Raw genomic sequence first — 18979 nt, 5'->3', positions numbered from 1 at the left:
TCAAGGAGACATCCTAAGTAGATGTCTGATCCACCTCGTCTTGCTCCTCTTAAAACTTAAAGACAACCGGGCTGCTCACTCTATCTCTAAGGACGAGCCAAGACACCCTGCAGAGAAAACTCATTTGGGCCGCTTGAACCCTTGATCTTGTCCTTGGTTACGACCCGCAGCTTGTAACCACAGGCAAGAGAGGGAATGGTAAATTGACTGCTAAATCGATCTACTTCTTGACGACAACAGGCCAATGTTGAGTCTGCATCACTGCAGGCCCTGGACCAGTCTGCCTGTTGCTCTCCTGCTCCCTTCTTTCCTCTCTCTCTCACTCTCTCTCTTTCTCTCTGTCTGTCTTTCATTACAAATCTAACAGAATGGTGATAAGCAGATGGTCATGTAATGTGTTTATCCTGAGAATGATCATTGCAACAATGTATTTTGTATCACTTTTTTTGGGTACTTTTCCAAGATGGCCACTTCACCAATGTTCCTCGAGTCGTTGAACTTTTGAGCAGTGAATGTTTGAGTAGCACGAGTCACTGTTGATCGGCCAAAGGCATCAATGAAGCCATATAAGACCCTACTTTTATATGTCTTTGTGTGTACAGCCATTCATTAGGGCTGTAAGGCACTCTGTTGCTTTCTCCTGTGGTATCGATCGTCTTGCATCTTATTAATTGACAGTGGTTGTTCTGGGTAATTCAATATTTCTGTTCTTAGCAGGAAGAATTCCACTAATAGCCCATTCGAAGTAGGTTAGCGCTGTCCTTACTTAGGGAAAGGATCACAGTGGAGTCAGCTTTTAAATGGAACTTCAATCCAGCTGTAAGACAGCAGAATGCCATGGGGATGTGCCAATGGGCTCGACACAAAGGACTCGACAGCCTAAAAATAATGGGCACTCTGACACAGAAACAAGATCTTGCATTAGTACGGCGAGTCTCTAAACAAGCAACTTGGATAGAAACAGCCTTCCGAGCCTCCAGTGTGGATTTAGACATTCTGCTCTTCAGTTCAGTCGGCCGAAACAGCTCTGCCTCCTCTTGGAAGCGGAAGGTTTTTTGTGAGAAATGACTCATTTGTGTTACAAAAACATTTACGACCGAAATCATTTTGAATTAACTGCCTTGAACGTACATATAGTTTGAACTAAACAAACAAACAAACAAAAAACTGGGATGACTGGGTGTGAAATTGAAACATACATCAGAGAGAGAAAATTCAATGATCCCTCGGTCTAACCGATGTCACTGTAATTAGTTTGGTCATGGCTTCATTCTGTTTCACCGTGGGAATAATCTGTTTACCAACTGGGCACAGACAACAATTTTATGATAAGCTCCAAACCAAAACATTAGCATTCATCGTCCTGCGCTCGCATTTTAGCTAGCCATCTGTGTGTTGCGTTGGGTGTCACTGTTGACAGTCGAAGTTATGAATGGTACAATGGCTGCTGCAAGACAGGTGGTTGCTATGATTAGCTATAACCGGCGATTATGCGAGGAATTCCTCAGGGTGTACTTCATCGCCCTCTGTCTTTTTGCTCACGGCTCCTGTGCTTGAGGGGATTTTGCCGACACACTCGGTGTCGTTTTGGGGGAAAATCGAGACTGAAGTTGAAATTGATTGTCACAGAAGACAATGAGAAAATTGCCGTGAAGCTCTGCTAAAGAATGAGCAGAAGGCCAAACAAGGTAGGCTAAGGCTTCCCTTGTGACCTTCACAAGGAGTCGGAAAATCATTCCATGGATTGAATCGGTTTTGCAAAAGAAATAAATACACCGGTAGGTGGAAAATAACGAAACTGCAGGATTCCGGGGGTGTATCTGAAAAGTGTAGCATGATATGCTCATTTTGCACTCATGAGCATCAACCTTCGAGTTACTGGTTAGCCAGGGTTACACGCTTCTCAAGCTTATACCTTTGCTGTGACCTAAGAGCAGATTTGTCATTGCCACATCATTGTTTTGAGGTTATGCAGCGTGAAATAAACACACGTGGTAACTTTATCTTCCCCTGTGAGGAAGCCCTAAGCTGTATAATTAATTCACTTTGCTGCAGTACTCTGTTTTTCTTAATTGCTGCGTCAGTCTCTATCGTAACTATATTTGATTTGTTCCCTCACCGTTTGTTATTCATTCCCACTGATGGTTTCGATGGGGTCTTAGTTGGAAGAGAAAAATTGACCGGCCCAAAATGAAGCGAGTATAGCTGAAGCTGAACGGAACAATAAACAACTGCAAATTACTTGACTGAGGCCTGTGCAGCAGGCGATAAATATATTTGTAAGCTCTTTTATGGCAACGTACACTGCAGATAATTTTTTTTTTGGGTGTGTGACACAATAACTTTTGTTGCCAGTGCTAGAATCAATTTCAAGTTGAACCCTTCTGAATCTATTCTCACGCTTCTCCTCCCAGTTTGTCCACAGTCAGTTCCAGGAGTTCACTGGCCCACCTCTACTCTGCTGGCTTCCCCGATATCGTGGATTCAAAAGGGCAGGTGGCAGAAGTCTTGGACCCCACAGAGCCGGTGCCCTTTGATCCGCACCGTGAAGAAATGGATCCGTTACAGGAGAATCTTCTGGTCTTCCAGTTTCTTGCATTTACAAGGTAAAGTGTGGACCCCTTGTGATTTAGGACATGATTAACAGCATCATCATGGATCATTTAACACAGTAATGAAAACTTGATCTTCTTTACTGCTCTTATTTGAAAATACATAAAAGAAAATAGAAATAATTTCACACTTCTGACCATGCACTGCAAATGTGTATCTTTGCATTTTTCAATTGCATCCAAGGGAAAAAAAAATCTGCCAGCAGTCGACTTTCTCCCTACCCCCCCACCCCCTCCGCACCACCCACCCCCTTCCTCCTCTTGCTGAGCTGACGCACTCAGGCATTAAGTTCTGTCAGTCATCCTCTACTCACATGTCTGCTGCATGCTCATACACACGCACGCACACATATGCTCACAATTCTCACAAAAACACATTTCCTGTCAGCGCAGCCTCTGTCAGCAAGCCGTCACAAAGGCCCCCGGAGCCGGCGCCCTCTCGGTGACAGTGGAAGATGCGTGCTGAACACAGCGCTCGCACCACAGTGTCCTTCTCTCTTTTTGTGTGCAATGTCAGCAGTTTAATAAGCCCATTCTTTGTTGTTTCCCACCATGATATTCTGTAAATGAGCACTCAGAATACATTAGCCTTGTTTTCAGTTCAACGTACATGCTGTCAACGTCGAAATAAGCACTGTGCATCCCATTGTCGCCTTCATGCTGGAGGTGGGGAAATAACAGCAGACACAATTGTATTCAGTGGGTCTATATGACCCACACAATGTGTCTAGCGTTCTCATGTTCATGTCATTATATCCTATGTGAAGTTCATGTAAATCATAATTGGTGAATAACCTTTATTTATATCATATATATATATATATATATATACACACACACACACACACACACACGCACACACACACACACACACACACACACACACACACACACACACACACACACACACACACTGTGCGGCCCGGTAGTCCAGTGGTTAGCACGTCGCTTCACAGTGCAGAGGTACCGGGTTTGATTCCAGCTCCGGCCTCCCTGTGTGGAGTTTGCATGTTCTCCCCGGGCCTGCGTGGGTTTTCTCCGGGTGCTCCGGTTTCCTCCCACATTCCAAAAACATGCATGGTAGGCTGATTGGACGCTCTAAATTGTCCCTAGGTGTTAATGTGAGCGTGGATGGTTGTTCGTCTCTGTGTGCCCTGCGATTGGCTGGCATCCTGTTCAGGTTGTCTCCCGCCTACTGCCCGAAGACGGCTGGGATAGGCTCCAGCACCCCCGCGACCCTAGTGAGGATCAAGCGGTTCGGAAAATGGATGGATGGATATATACACTGTATATTGCACTGTTGGACTCCCTCTCATTGCATTATTTAATGTTTATTAAAATGTGTTAATCTTAACCCGAAAGGAAATTTGTTTGTCACTCAGCTGCCTACATTTTTGATGCATGCAAAATGCACTTTCTGCGTTGACTATGGAGCGGAGGGGTGACTGCTGATTGCTAATCAGCCCAATTGAGATGAGCAGAAGTTGATTTCATTATTCACTGTGTAAATTCAGTGTCATCTCATAAGTGTGCACTGACAGTGAAGGTTATTTTTTTTAGTTGCTTTCTTTATTATTATTTTTTTTTTACAACTTGATGTTTGTTTAACCATAGATATGTGTACTTGTAGTTGCTGTTTAAAAGATGAAGGATAGTATCAATGGATGGAAGGATACCTGTCTCTAGACAAATGAATGACTTTATCCATATTTGCATGTAAAATATATCATGGTTACATTAATAATTGAACAAAGGATAAAACAATACATCATATTTGTTCAAATGAATTATATTAATTAGGACATGGAAATCCGATGATGGTTTTGTTCATTTGGACAGAGAAATGCATGTTGCTGGAAAATAATCAATTTCCAAAATATCGATCCAAACAAATGTTCATGTGATTTCCTGTTAAATGTTTGTGCACTTATAGAATAGAACACTGTATAGTCAGCCGTAGTACAGCAGAGGGTGAATACCTGTGTGGACGCCTTCCTTGATGGTGTATCGAAGAGAATATGCGTTCAGTCTCTTTCTCGTCATGTGCACATAGTTGCGCTTTTGTTAATCATCAAATTTATTTTTTTTATTTTTTATTTTTTTAATCAGAATGCCAGCAGTGGGGATTGGTCCCGAATGGCCTGCCAACATCTACTTCACCTTCCAGTTCTACCGTTTTCCACCAGTCACGTCACAGCAGCTTCGACTACTGAACAGCAACAAGGTGCAGCAGAAAACAAGCGAGCTGCTTCCTTGTGTTCTGACTTCCATCAACAATGACGGCTCTGTCAACTCTGGTAATGATCTTCCGTCGCTTTGGAAAGATATTGGTGATTTTCTCTCTCTTGTGTCACCTTGGAGTTTGTACTAAGAACTGATGACAACAAGTCAGTCAACAAGTCCGAGCACACACAAACCTAATGATAACAGATTTATCAATCGCAGATGGTTTTGTGAATCACAGCTACGTGATTAACATGGAAATTCCAACTTTATGGTAAGTTGTTGGTTCCAGGGCACGCTCACACTGGACTTGCATATATATACATATACTGTATGTATACACACACACACACACACACACCGTATTTTCTTCATTATAAAGCGTATCTAAAACATTCAATTTTCTCGCAAGCCGACAGTGCGCCTTATATATATATATAGTTCAATATTCCGAATTCTTGGACGTAGTATTTTAAATGTTCTGTAAAGCGCTTTGTTACAGGTGCAGCAGTTGTGAAAGTACTATACTAATAAAGCTGTTTTGTATTGTATTGATGGGCGGCCCGGTAGTCCAGTGGTTAGCACGTCGGCTTCAAAGTGCAGAGGTATCAGGTTCGATTCCAGTTCCGGCCTCCCTGTGTGGAGTTTGCATGTTCTCCCCGGGCCTGCGTGGGCTTTCTCCGGGTGCTCCGGTTTCCTCCCACATTCAAAAAACATGCGTAGCAGGCTGATTGAACACTCTAAGTTGTCCCTAGGTGTGAGTGTGAGCGTGGATGGTTGTTCGTCTCTGTGTGCCCTGTGATTGGCTGGCAACCGATTCAGGGTGTCCCCCGCCTACTGCCCGGAGACAGCTGGGATAGGCTTCAGCACCCCCCGCGACCCTAGTGAGGATCAAGCGGTTCGGAAGATGAATGAATGAATGTATTGTATTGTATTGTATTCCCTTTAATGTAACTCCATCTAGTGGACACGTAACACTACCATCCCCACTATCGTAGCTTCTATTCTTTGTACCTTGTAATGTGGTGTGCCCTATGTATGAAAATTGCTTTAAAATAAGCCATTCATTGAAGGTGTGCCTTATACTCCGAAACGCCTTATAGTGCGGAAAATACAGTATATATACGGTGTGTGTGCGTGTGTATATATGAAATATCAATAATGTGAAAATGATGTTGAATGAGGGAAAAGGGGATGTAAGTCACATGGATTGATATAGCAAGAGATTTTCTATTCCAAAGCATTAACAACAACAAAAATCTGATATTCAAACAGGTAAAAATGTCCGAAATGCGTTTTGCACGTGAATAAAAGGTCAAAAAGTCCCGGAAAAGCCAGATCAAAGCACCATTTCTTATGCAGACAGCTTCATATTGTGTGTACAAGCTAGCTTGCGATGCATTTCACTCCTCTCCAGCTCGGCGTTGTCCAATCATTTCATACAAACTGCAAGCCAGTTCCGTGATGCTCCACGATGTTCTCCGATGCTACTTCCCTTTCAATCAGCCAAACGGCCAGTGATTGATGTCCATTCATGTTGCAACTAATGAAATGGAAGAGATATGACTGCTACTGACAGAGCGTGATGTTGAGCACACAAACATTACTCCCCTTACCCCACAGGCCTCCTCGGAGAGACACTGCATTACCACTGTCAATATATACAGTATTTTTTTTGCCGCACATCTACACTCTATCACCCAATGTACTCCTTCCATAAACTGTACAGTATTCTCTCTTGCGGAGCCTTTACGCCAATTTCGTGGCAAAAGCTGAACTAAATCTACCCTTTTACTTTTGAAGGATTAAGAGTTAAGGGTGCGATTTAGCAGTTAGTCGGTTTATTGGCGCTGACTGGATTTAACGTGCCATTCTTCTCTTAAATATCAGCACCTGTCACACCTTTCTTTTGCTCAAATGGAAATGTCGAAGTGAAATCACAGCAGAAGAGATTAAATCAACTGGAAGTCTCTATAACTGCTTCAGAAAACAAAGTGTATGCAAAAAAGTGGTGAAGATTGCACGGCTGTCTGTTGTCCTATGTGTTGTGTTGTGTTATTTTTGTTATTTTGACTTCAAAATGGCGCCGCGAGAGTGGCTGCCGTTCCTGAAGCTCCCATATTTTGTTGTTCTACTTCTTCCTTTCATAGCTTTGCTGCTGTGATTTGAGAATGTCACCATTGCGAGACTAATAAAGGTTTTCTTATCTTTTCTTATCTTATCTCAACTCGAGACTTCATCCAAACGGAAAACCGAATAGCTAGCGAGGGGATGAGCTAGCTGGATAATAGCTCGAAGGTGGGCTACTCCAAATGTTGTGCCTCATCTTGGTGGTGTAAACCGTCATCACACAGTGTGTGTCATCAAACAACGCGATCTCACCTCACTCACGTGTTGACTTGGTTGATGTTGGTAATTTGCGCCCACGTGTTTGTGTTGTTTAGCAAGAAGGAACACCGAGTGCCACTTTTGCTTCTCGCGGAGAGACAGTTTGGACTCCTGAACAAATGATTTAAAATGTGATGAATTTCAATGAGAATTTCAACCAAATTACTTTCGAGAGGTCAACCATCAACGAAAACAACAACAGCCAATGTTCCGTGACGGAACACTGTGGCCGAATTTTGAGCTTCCAATGTAATATAAATAACAGTGCTTATATCTGTGCTTGGTGGTTGCGCCTTCTCGGCAGCACGCCTGTACCAGCACAGATTTTGATTGGGAGGAATGTCGGCGCCATTGACTGTCGGTGCTGGACAGACCTGGGGCGCTTGTGTTTTTTGCGCCAGTAATGGGCAGCATTTTTCACAACCCCGATTTGTTTAGTGGCTATGTCGGCGCTGTTGGACAGTTGGCGTTGGTGCGGCTGGATGGATGGCCACTGAAGTTGAGGATGAGGAGAGAGGAGCGTTGGCAAAGAGCGCCGATGCGTATTTGGAACCGTGAGTCGCCGCTTGGAATTGAAATGGATTTCCATGGGACAGAAGTAAACCAATCTCTTTTTTCGTCAATGGATGCTACAGCTTCTTGTTGACTTTGAAACTTAGCTTGTAGCCGACGTGTGCACATTTTGAGCATGACGTCTCTGATCGACTGGTTAAAGGACACTTTGATTCTCTCCTCTGTCATCTCAAACCACTTCAAACAACAAAGCGTGTGATGGAAAAGTGATTAGAACTGCATGACCGTCCGTGTTTTATGTTATGTGTTGTGTTTATTATTTTACTTTATGTTAACTGTTTTGTAAAGCGCTTTGTTACAGCTGCCGCTGTTGTGAAAGCGCTATATAAATCAGCATGTATTGTATTGTATTGTATTGTATTGGGGCGGCCCGGTAGTCCAGTGGTTAGCACGTCGGCTTCACAGTGCAGAGGTACCGGGTTCGATTCCAGCTCCGGCCTCCCTGTGTGGAGTTTGCATGTTCTCCCCGGGCCTGCGTGGGTTTTCTCCGGGTGCTCCGGTTTCCTCCCACATTCCAAAAATATGCGTGGCAGGCTGATTGAACACTCTAAATTGTCCCTAGGTGTGAGTGTGAGTACGAATGGTTGTTCGTCTGTGTGTGCCCTGCGATTGGCTGGCAACCGATTCAGGGTGTCCCCCGCCTACTGCCCGGAGACGGCTGGGATAGGCTCCAGCACCCCCCGCGGCCCTAGTGAGGATCAAGCGGTTAGGAAGATGAATGAATGAATGTATTGTATTGTATTGTATTGTAACAGTGATGGCACATGAAAAGGCTGATGATTCCACTGACTCCATTGCTCAATTTGGTCTCCGATTTTGAAAGATGAAAAATAAATTGACTTCAGCAATTCTGTAAAATAATACAATAATAATAAATAAATAGAAAACCAGAAAAGGAGAATTCATCCAATGTGTACAAAAGGTGCCGACTTGGGCAGTATAGAGTCCCAGCAATGTTAATCAAAAACCTGAGAAACGATAGCTGGAGTAAAAAAAACAAAAAACAAAAACGGAGTCACGGCCAAAATGTGTTTAGTTGTTGCTCTTCATTAAGTTGCAGTTTCACTTTATTCCTTTCAGTGTCTATATTATGCATCACAACAAAATCTATTTCGTCAGTTGACAGTTGAACCAGCTATGGTGGCTGTTGTTGAAATCAATCCAAATGTATGTTTTTGTCACAAAACCAATTTCACAGTACAATCTTTTTGTTCTCTTGTTCTTTCTTGTTCCAATCCATCAAGCCAATGCCATCAGATGATTTGTTTCCCCCCCCCCCTCCCAAAAAAAAGTTGCCTCATACACATGCATCAGTGTTCCATGATGCTGCAAGTTGTGGTGACGGGGATTGTGTTTGTGTTCCTGTGAAACTCTTGACATGACTCACCCTTATTGGCATCAGTCGCAGGTTACCCAACCCGTTTTTATTATCTAGCGTCAATCTCAACAACACAATTTTGTTCCACTTGGGTTCACTCACAAAGTATGAGGATGTGTTTTTGGGGGCGGTCAGTCAAGGTATGGCAAGCTGAAGGGAAGCAAACTTTAGTGCAGCAATCAGACCAACAAGTGATTTGAATGTAATGAAACAAAAGTATTGTTTTTTATTTTATATTTTGTCATCTTACACCTCAATCAGTAAAGGGTGGAATGCTCTCGCCAGGTCAGGGATGAAATCCTGTCCCAAGTGTTAGGAATTCAAGTATCTTGGGTGCTTGTTCACTAGTGAGGGCAGGGCGGAGCGGGAACTCGACAGGCGGATCGGTGCAGCATCTGCCGTGATGCGGACTCCGTATCGTTCTGTCGTGGTGATGAAGGAGCTGAGGCTCTCAATTTACCGCTTGATCTACGTTCCTACTTCACCTGTGGTCTAATCTATCTATCTATCTATCTATCTATCTATCTATCTATCTATCTATCTATCTATCTATCTATCTATCTATCTATCTATCTATCTATCTATCTATCTATCTATCTATCTATCTATCTATCTATCCATCTATCCATCTATCCATCTATCCATCTATCCATCCATCCATCCATCCATCCATTTTCTGATCCACTTATCCTCCCAAGTTTCGTGGGATGGGGGGGCCTCCATCTATCCATTTTCTGATCCACTTATCCTCCCAAGATTCATGGGATGAGGGCGTGCTGGAATCTCAGATGTCTTCGGGTAGTAGGCGGGGGACATCCAGAACTGGTTGCCACCCAATCACAGGGCACACATTGACAAACAACCATCCGTGCTCACACTCACACCTCAGGACATTTTTGAGTGATCCATTATCCTGCCGCGCATTTTTTTGGAATGTGGGAGGAAACCGGAGTACCCGGAGAAAACCCACACAGGCACAGGGACAACATGTAAACTCCAGTAGAAGGCTGGAGCCGCAATCGAACCATGCACCTCTGCACACACACGCACCTTGTTGTTGCTCAGCATGACTTTTTGGCTGCTTGACCCGCTGTGCACACATCAGACAATCTATCCTGGTTGTGTAGTGGTGCTGCAGGGTGAGTTGTCACTCTGCTGGGTTTCGCTCCAAGTCCGCCGACCCACGTGCACATACACACACATACGATCCAGCACCGCTCCCTGCGGGTCCGATGTTTTCAGTCCTTTCCCGCTTATGAGCAAAAACACCCACAGTGCGTTGTCCATCTTGCGCTCAGCTCTTGCGTGCTCCCCAATTGGTGGAAGCTCATGGCATGCTGGGAGAATTAATGGTCCAAGTGGAGACTTTCTGGATGGTTTGGCAGATGGACGGCGAATGAATTTGCTCCGGATCTGTTAAAAAGAAATTGTTTTGATGCTGCTCATACAAATGGCATAGCATCATTGACATGAACATTCGTGTGGTAATGATCCTCAAACCATTCTTGCTGATATATTTTTTTAAACAGAAATATGGCATGATCTTGCAGCATTATAATCAATCTGAATGCAGAGTATGACAGTTTGCATCCACTGAATGGAATGTTTTGGTAATACAGTAAATTTAGTTTGGGAATCTCTTCCAGACACACCAATGGCAGATGGGAATCTGATCATTTTCAGTTTCGCCCATCCAATGTGCTTTGAACACATTTAGACCGTACTGTACAAAATGTCTTTGGTAATACTTGCCAGCGGTTGTCATAAGCTGTGCCATCCAAGACGACTGACTGGGAGCGGTAGTGCTGCGCGAGTACAATATCGTGGCATGAAATATATGGAGCCTAGTAATTACTGTCTGTTTGATCTTAATACTGTAATAAGTGGACCTTACAAACATATCAGGTACCCCCTTGAGTCTGAGGTCGAGTCTGAATATACAAAAGTTTAAAAACAATGAACTGGGCCCACTAACAATAAGCCGTGGTACTGCAGGGGACTGTCAGCTCTCAAATCCTTCAAGGATTCATTTCCCGTCTTTGCCGTTCATGGCACATGATGCCACTTTCCACTCGTCTGTCCTTTACTGGTATTTGCTGTCTGTTATTTAAGCTCTCTCCATTCTCTTTGTTTGTGCAGATTCTCCTGGGCTGCAGGTGCAGTTCAGAGTCGATGACCGTTTTCTCAAGCCAGGGGAGAAGCAATGGTTCCTGCGCTACCTGGCCCTTCACACCATGCATGTTGACATCTGGGACAGTGACTCATTGCTGCTCATCGGTTCAACAGCCATTGAGCTCAAGGTAATACGCTCGGGGCATTGGACTCTCTGTTTCTGAGCAAAGCCAATACCGGGTTATGGCTCAGACAGAAAGAAGTTCTCATTCCAATTCATGTGACATTTTAACTACCGCCGATAGAGGATAATTTATGATAGACTTGCTATCTGTTTTCACACCCCATCATGACATTGCAGTGCATCCACAATTGATTCATGCAGCATTTGCAGATTTGTAAATTAAACAGTGCGAGCATGACATTATCGAGACTCACATCTTGATGAATAAAGCACCCACGTAAAATAAACAAACAAATAAATAAATAACAATAAAAAATTTAAGATTATTATTTAATTCCTTTTTGGTTTCTGTTTTCCACCCGACTATAAAACAAACGTTTTTTTTTTTGTCTCCTATGGTGCCAGATGAGCATCTTATGCCCAAATGACTTAGTTGTTTTCTGATAAAGACATGTTGAAAAGACAAACGTGATACCACAGGAGCATGTGGGGAAAATTAAGAAAGTACTGTACGAATTTGAGAAGAGGGCGAATACTTTTTCTCTGCACGGCACAACAGAAGTAAAAATAGATGCACAGTAAAATGATACACAAAAATCTAACCCTATTGTAATAATAAATATATGCTGATCTGAGTTAATAATTGTTCTCTTCAGCTCAAATCTGTGTTTTTGTTTGAATACACAAAATGGATTTTCAATGCTCCTTTTCTGCTTCGTCATCATCAGCACATGTTGCGGCACGGTAAAATGGCAGTGCAAGCACTCCATGAGGTGGAGGTTCTGACAACCGACCATATGGGAGAGGAAAACTTGCAGACGGGCGACGCCTCCAACAACGCCATGGCGGTCAACACCGTCGTCAGGGGTCGGCTGCATGTCCGCACTGGGAACATTGGCAAGTATTTTGAGCGACACGTGAATTGCACTCGGATCAACACACAACAACAACAACAACAGCAATCATTCATTCATTCATTCATTCATCTTCCGAGCCGCTTAATCCTCACTAGGGTCACGGGGGGTGCTGGAGCCTATCCCAGCTGTCTTCGGGCAGTAGGCGGGGGACACCCTGAATCGGTTGCCAGCCAATCGCAGGGCACACAGAGACGAACAACCATCCACGCTCACACTCACACCTAGGGACAATTTAGAGTGTTCAATCAGCCCGCCACGCATGTTTTTGGAATGTGGGAGGAAACCGGAGCACCCGGAGAAAACCCACGCAGGCCCGGGGAGAACATGCAAACTCCACACAGGGAGGCCGCAGCTGGAATCGAACCCGGTACCTCTGCACTGTGAAGCCGACGTGCTAACCACTGGACTACCGGGCCGCCCAACAGCAATCATGATAACAGAAATTTGATTTGGGGTAGCAATGATTTCATTGTTTACCGTAAAGTTCAGAGTAGAAGCCATAACTTCGTTAATTAACCCCTGTGGCTAAAACAGTAGGTTTTTTTGGGGGGGGGGGGGATCCAGGGAGTATTACGTTTGTCTCCTTTTACACTATCAAATCACATTTCCTGTTTGGGAATTTTTCAATGAGTTCCACGTTGCGTTTTAACTGGTTCATTTTTTTTAAAGTCAAAGCCGCACACACGCTGACACATTTGTATGATCGACATTCAGATCCGCTGCTCGAGTTTGCGCATTCCTCATCATGCTGAAAAATGAGGACTGCAAGTTGAAAGTTAAGAATATTTTAGCAGTAGTTTTGATTTTGTTTCTTTGTGCTGTTTGTCATTGACAGTTTTCCCCCTTGCGTTTGTATGTGCAATATGTGTGTTTTATAACAACAAAATTAGCTTTTTTTTGTGTGTGCGTGTTTTGTCACTTTTATAGATGCAAAATATGTTTGTTTTTTTTACAATATTTACAAGTGTAGAGTCGTTTTGACAGAATAGTTTTGATCATCTCAGATGAACAGAACAGTTCATCTCCCTCTGCCCCCTTGAAAATGTACAAACCACTTTTGCATTCAGGCGATACCCCTTACCATCAAATAATGTTTACTTTTCTCATTGTGTATGGTAAGAAAATGACAGCGGAATCCTTAAGACTGCTTCTTCTGCTTCAAGTGTACAAAAGCAAACACTGTGCCGCGGAGAGAGTACAGTATTTTCCTGTGATCGTTCCATTCCATCTGGCTCGGGTGCTCTCTATTTCTGGTTGTCCTCATTCACTTTGGGCCTGCGCACAGCAATGGCTGCTGACAGTATCTTCTCTTTCCTCTGCATCAACTGCTGAAAGATACTCCCTCCCATAAACAACGCATCATTCTACCCTGCCTAAGAAGCACTGCCGAGTGCCACTGTCACTTCTAAATATGCCAGCACTTTCTCATTGTGCTTATCACTCAAAGCAGGTTGAGAGTGCAATGGCTTATTGGATAGAAGTGGTGGAGCGGGAGCGGGGGCGGGGGCGGTGGGGACGGTTGTGTCTGCATGTAAATTCCAATCAGCGCTCGGTTATCCGTCAGGCAGCTTGTCGGAGAGTCGCAATTAGAAAGAGAGAAGAATTCACAAATACTTTTCTTTGTTTCTTCGCCCATGTTTGCTTCTTTCCTAACATTCTCTCCCTCTTATTTATTAATTTATTTGCCTTCCCTCCCTTTCTCCGGCACTTCTGGGACGAGACAGTGAGGTTGTCTTTCCGTCAGGTTGCCACAAATCAACAACTGGCTGGCTTTTGAGAAGGATATGAACGGCGTTCATTAGCTTGCGGAAAGTTGAAAAGTGACACTCGGATTGAGATGGATGTGCCGTGTGAAGTCTCCGACTGAGATTGGACGAGGAGGAAATCAAACCGCTCACATCTGTCGAGGAGGCGAGCGCTCATGCATCCACGCAGACGTATAGACAGACAGGTTTAGCGGAGCATGGGCGCCTTATGTGATGAGGCTGGAGGATGGAAATAGTCTGCAACAGACCACCGATATTGTGCGAGAACCTGTCCGCTGTGATTTTTCAGTTTTGTTCGTGGATCCTTGTGATTCTAATATGAGTAAATCCACCCTGGCTGTGTTAAAAGAAAACACATGCAGGCCAAGCTATCACCACTTTTCCATTAGGAAATACCGTGAAAACGACCCCGCATTGTGTCTGTCGGGAGGGACACCCTAGCAAACATCAACAACAATGGAGGACAACCAATACCGTATTGACAAAGTACCTCTTTGGAACTGAGAGGAGACTGAGGGTGGCGAGAATAGGACCACTGCAGCAAAAAAGTGAATGTGGAGTATATGACTTCAGTGTTCCTAGCTAAGGCACGGCAACAAGTTAATGTGAGCGTGCATCCTTATTTCTAGCCGTGTATGAGGCAGTTGAGGGTGACAGTGATGAGTGCAATTCAAAAGATTTGTTTGAAATTATCACCAGCATTTATTTATCCATCCATCCATTTTCTGATCCGCTTACCCTCACAAGTGTCGCAGGAAGGGAGGAGGGTGCTGAGCCTATCCCAGGGCACACAGAGACAAATGACAATCCACGCTCGCACTCACACCGAGGGACAATTTAAGAGTGTTCAATCAGCCTTACATGCATGTTTTTGGTATGTGGGAGGAAACCAGATTACCCGGAGAAAACCCACACAGGCCCGTGGAGAACGTGCAAACTCCACACAGGGAGGCCAGAGCTTGAATTGAACCCGGCCCCTCTGCACTGTGAGGCCAACGCGCTAACCACTGCATCACCTATCTATCGACCGATCAATCAATTTATTTCTTCATTTACTGAGGTTGTTGCTGACAATATACAGTACCGGTTAATTATGATATTTATTTGCTGTATCTTCAGAGAGAAGCCGGATAGACAATAGCTTTTAGTTTTGAACATTGGGCAAAATAAATAAATAAAATGAAATTATAGCTTTATGACAACATTTATGTTCCGGTTAGATGTAATTTATATAACGGACTATAATTGTGTTGGAAATCCCCACGTTTATTGATATTTGTCATGAAATGTGTACGATTGTCTTTGTAAAGACATTTTTAGTACAGTCCTGTTGGATTTGACTCGATTCTGCAGTTCGACTAATAAGTGAGCTGTATGAAGTTCGTTTAAATTTGAACTGTTTGTACTCTCACATCATCTCGCTCCTTGACACATCCGTCCTGTGTGTTTCAATCAAACATGCACAAAAAAAGGTTCTTATTCTATTTATCAGATTTTTTTTAATTGAAAAAGTTTACGTACGCCTGTCATGTGAAATGAAAAGAAAAACCGTACCGCCAATTGATGTCCTTTTTAATTATCCTCAAGTTAGATTTGGATTGACGAGTCATTCAATGAATGGCAGTGGGATACAAGGACAGCCTTATTCATGAATTCAATTTCAGCAAGCTTTAGTGAAGAATGAAGTACAAAAAACGAAGTAAAACCCAAGTTTTAAAAAAAAGTATGACAAAATCCCACTTCTCCCATGAAACTGATTGACTGGTCAACCAAGAGGTAATCTATTTTGCTTTATTGTCTTTATCTGATGAAGCCACGCGACCTTGGAGGTGATAGATTAGAGACACGTTACACCTCTGCTTCGATGGCTGCCTTGCAAGCGCTAAATCTCAAATCATAATCATCAATGATGTTCACAAGGAAGTGTTTTTTTCTCCCATTTGCCACTCTATAAGGGAATCTAGGGCAAAGTTATATTTGACCCATCAGCATACACACATCATTGATATGTCAGAAGCCATAAGAGTCTTCCTGATGACTAGTGAGGGGCAAATTTTGTCAAGATGTGAACAGTGAGATCAGACGAGACAAGAGATCAGCAGTTGAGATTTTATTTCCGGGGAAATCGAAGCAAGTTGGCAGGTAGCGGAGGAAGGCATAATACCCACAGAAAACCCACCCAAGTATTGTATAGGGAGAGCGTACGTGCGAAAAAGTTGAGATTTGAACCCAGGACTACTAACTGTTAACTACATGTGGCATTGTGCCACTGTAACCAATCTGTCGTGTTAAATCAGTTTATTTAGCTTTCGAAACATATCTTATAGCCTTTATCTTGCTCTGGCAATAGACCAGGAAGAATACGGTCACACTCACACATAGCAAAGAGAAAGTACATATCTCTTTCTCCAAACATCACATATCTGCAGCAGCCTGATAAGCCCTGGGGAGAGTGCTGCAGCTGCTGAGAGCACTGAGACTCTCACTGAAAGGTGCCATCAGTTAAACAAATTATAACTGGAATTTACCTAACAATTAGGTTGGGACTTCCCAGAACGGCTAATCATACAGTATGTCGTACTTATTAAAAGCGGTTTCTTTGGTCTAAAGGCTTCACTCCATCAACCTTGCTTTTAGCCCCGAAGTGATGGGGAGAATCTGCTTATTCCGAAAGGTCAGTGGCCTGGAATCAGGAATCAGGAAAAATTGATTATTTCAGACTACTTTGAAAGTCCCTCGGTGCTTGTTCCCATTTGTTCTCGGGCCAGCAAATTGCTGGTTGGTTGTGGCTTTCACCTCAAGAACTGCCAGCAGTGCAAAGTGGAGTGGGTCGGCGAGATGCCGCCCAATGCGATTATTGTCATCCAACAGTGTGAAAATATCAATAAATGTGATAGTGTTCAGCCCCCTGCTATTTTGTTCCCATTACTCTTTTCCACAAGGAAGAGGAACAGCTTTACTTGGGTGTTTTCTCCATAGCACAAATACTATTTCAGGGTGCTAATAGTCAGTGGAGTAACTAATATGATATTCCACTATTTTGGCAACAAAGAAAATCACAATACAAGGACTAAACAAGAATTGATATTGGAAGAAAGCCTTCAACAATATATATATTAGTCTATTTTCACGAGTTTTCTGTTACACCCCAAATCTGCCACAAAATACCACCAAATCCCTTGATAACTGGCAGAATTATTGAAGTGATACCGTACATCTTGATTAAGAGACAAAGATCTTGACATGTTAGAAAGGAGCTAAATTTAACCTTGGTTCACCTTGGACCAGATGTTGAACCTCCTCTCTGTACTCGGAGTCATTAAGGGTGTTCACACGGCAACCTTTGCTCCGGTGCAGCACTGGGGCTGCCCCCATAGAGCGTTCACACGTACGTACAAAGTTACACCGGTGTAGCCCCTGAAAACAGCTTAAACCGGAGCACATTTAACCCTGCTCAAGGAGGTGGTTTAAAAATTTGCTCCGGAGAAAAATGCTCGTTTGCGGGGCAGCACCGATGTAAAATGGTATGTGTGAACGCTACAGCGCTAGACTCGCTACGCATGAGAAGAGATGAACACCCCTATTGTTGTTCATGATGTGCCCGACTAAAGCTGTGTTATCCACAAATTTCACTACATGAGAGCTCTGGAATTTCACAGAGCAGTCATGGGTCAGTTGTGTGAACAGGAGGGGACTCAGTACACAGCCCCAGGGGAATCCAAGGCTCTGGATAATGGAGGAGGAGATGATGATGTGGATCCTGCTCGTCTGTTGGTCAGGAAGTCCAGAACCCAGCTCCCCAGTGGACTCAACTTGAGAATGTTCATCTTTTGCGTCAGGTTCTGTGGGATGATGGGGCTGAAGGCAGAGGTGAAATCCAGGAAGACCAGGCGGAGGCAGGAGACCCTGCTTTCCAGGTGGTTGAGGGCTGTGTGGACTGATGCACTGATGAGATGCAATGGTCAGTTCATCATGTAGGTATACTGGTGAGAGTCCACACTGTCGCTGATTGAGTTTTTCATCTGCGCCATGATCAATTCTCAAAGCACTTCATGACTACTAGCATATAAGCTATTGGGTCTCACTCAGAACTGTCACTGTGCAGGTCTTGGATACGATGGGGATAACAGAGGCAGTCTATAGGCAGGTGTTCAAAATATCTGTTTATACCTCAGTGTACTTGCGGGCACAATTCTTCAGGAGATCTGCTGGGATATTGTCTGGGCCGGAAGCATTGCTGGGGGTTAATCATTTGAAGGGTTTTCCTCACATCTGCTGGGACATCATCAGAGGGTGGTGTGAGTCTGACGAAGAGAGTGTTGTTGTTGAGGTCCTCAACGCAGGATGAGCGACTGGTTGAGGGCTTTTGGATTTTTGAGCATTGTTCATACTTGGTGTTGTAGTCTGTGCTGCACTCAATGTGTTTGCATATGCTCTGAGGGTCAATGGAGGGGAAGTGGCCCAGGATTTTCTCAGCAGAGGAGTATTTAGCCCTTCTGATGCCCACAGTCAACTCTCTGTGAGGGCAGCACCGCAAGCATTCAGCAGTGTTCTCACATCTGCATTCAGTCAGGTCTTCAGGTTTGAGTACATGGTGATGGAGACATCATTTGCACATTTTAAGATGAAGCCCAGGACTGATTAAAAATAATCCTCCAGGTTCACTTCTCCTTCCTGAGCAGCTGTTTCCCTGAACATGTATCAATTTCTGCACTGGCAGTCACAGAGTCACGGAGGCAGCATCATTGGGCCACACCTTGATGCTCTGAACTGCGGGCTTGGACCGAGTGCATGGTTTAATGAGGGTGGGGGTCTTCAGGAATTTG

General features: G+C 43.9%; 1 protein-coding gene across 2 annotated transcripts in view; it reads left to right on the top strand.

Annotated features, from left to right (window-relative positions):
- Positions 1–18979, top strand: part of nphp4 (nephronophthisis 4) — a 126044-nt gene that overhangs the window by 79303 nt on the left and 27762 nt on the right. For both annotated transcript variants that reach the window (XM_052057341.1, XM_052057339.1), the window contains exons 14-17: positions 2415–2606; positions 4722–4909; positions 11314–11474; positions 12199–12367. In XM_052057341.1, the coding sequence (XP_051913301.1) occupies positions 2415–2606; positions 4722–4909; positions 11314–11474; positions 12199–12367 (710 nt within the window). The remainder of the gene's footprint in view (positions 1–2414; positions 2607–4721; positions 4910–11313; positions 11475–12198; positions 12368–18979) is intronic.

Source organism: Hippocampus zosterae, chromosome 2, assembly GCF_025434085.1.
Source record: "Hippocampus zosterae strain Florida chromosome 2, ASM2543408v3, whole genome shotgun sequence".
Taxonomy (NCBI): Eukaryota; Metazoa; Chordata; class Actinopteri; order Syngnathiformes; family Syngnathidae; genus Hippocampus; species Hippocampus zosterae.
Note: the sequence above shows the minus strand (reverse complement) of the source record. Positions and strands in the feature narration are given on the sequence as shown.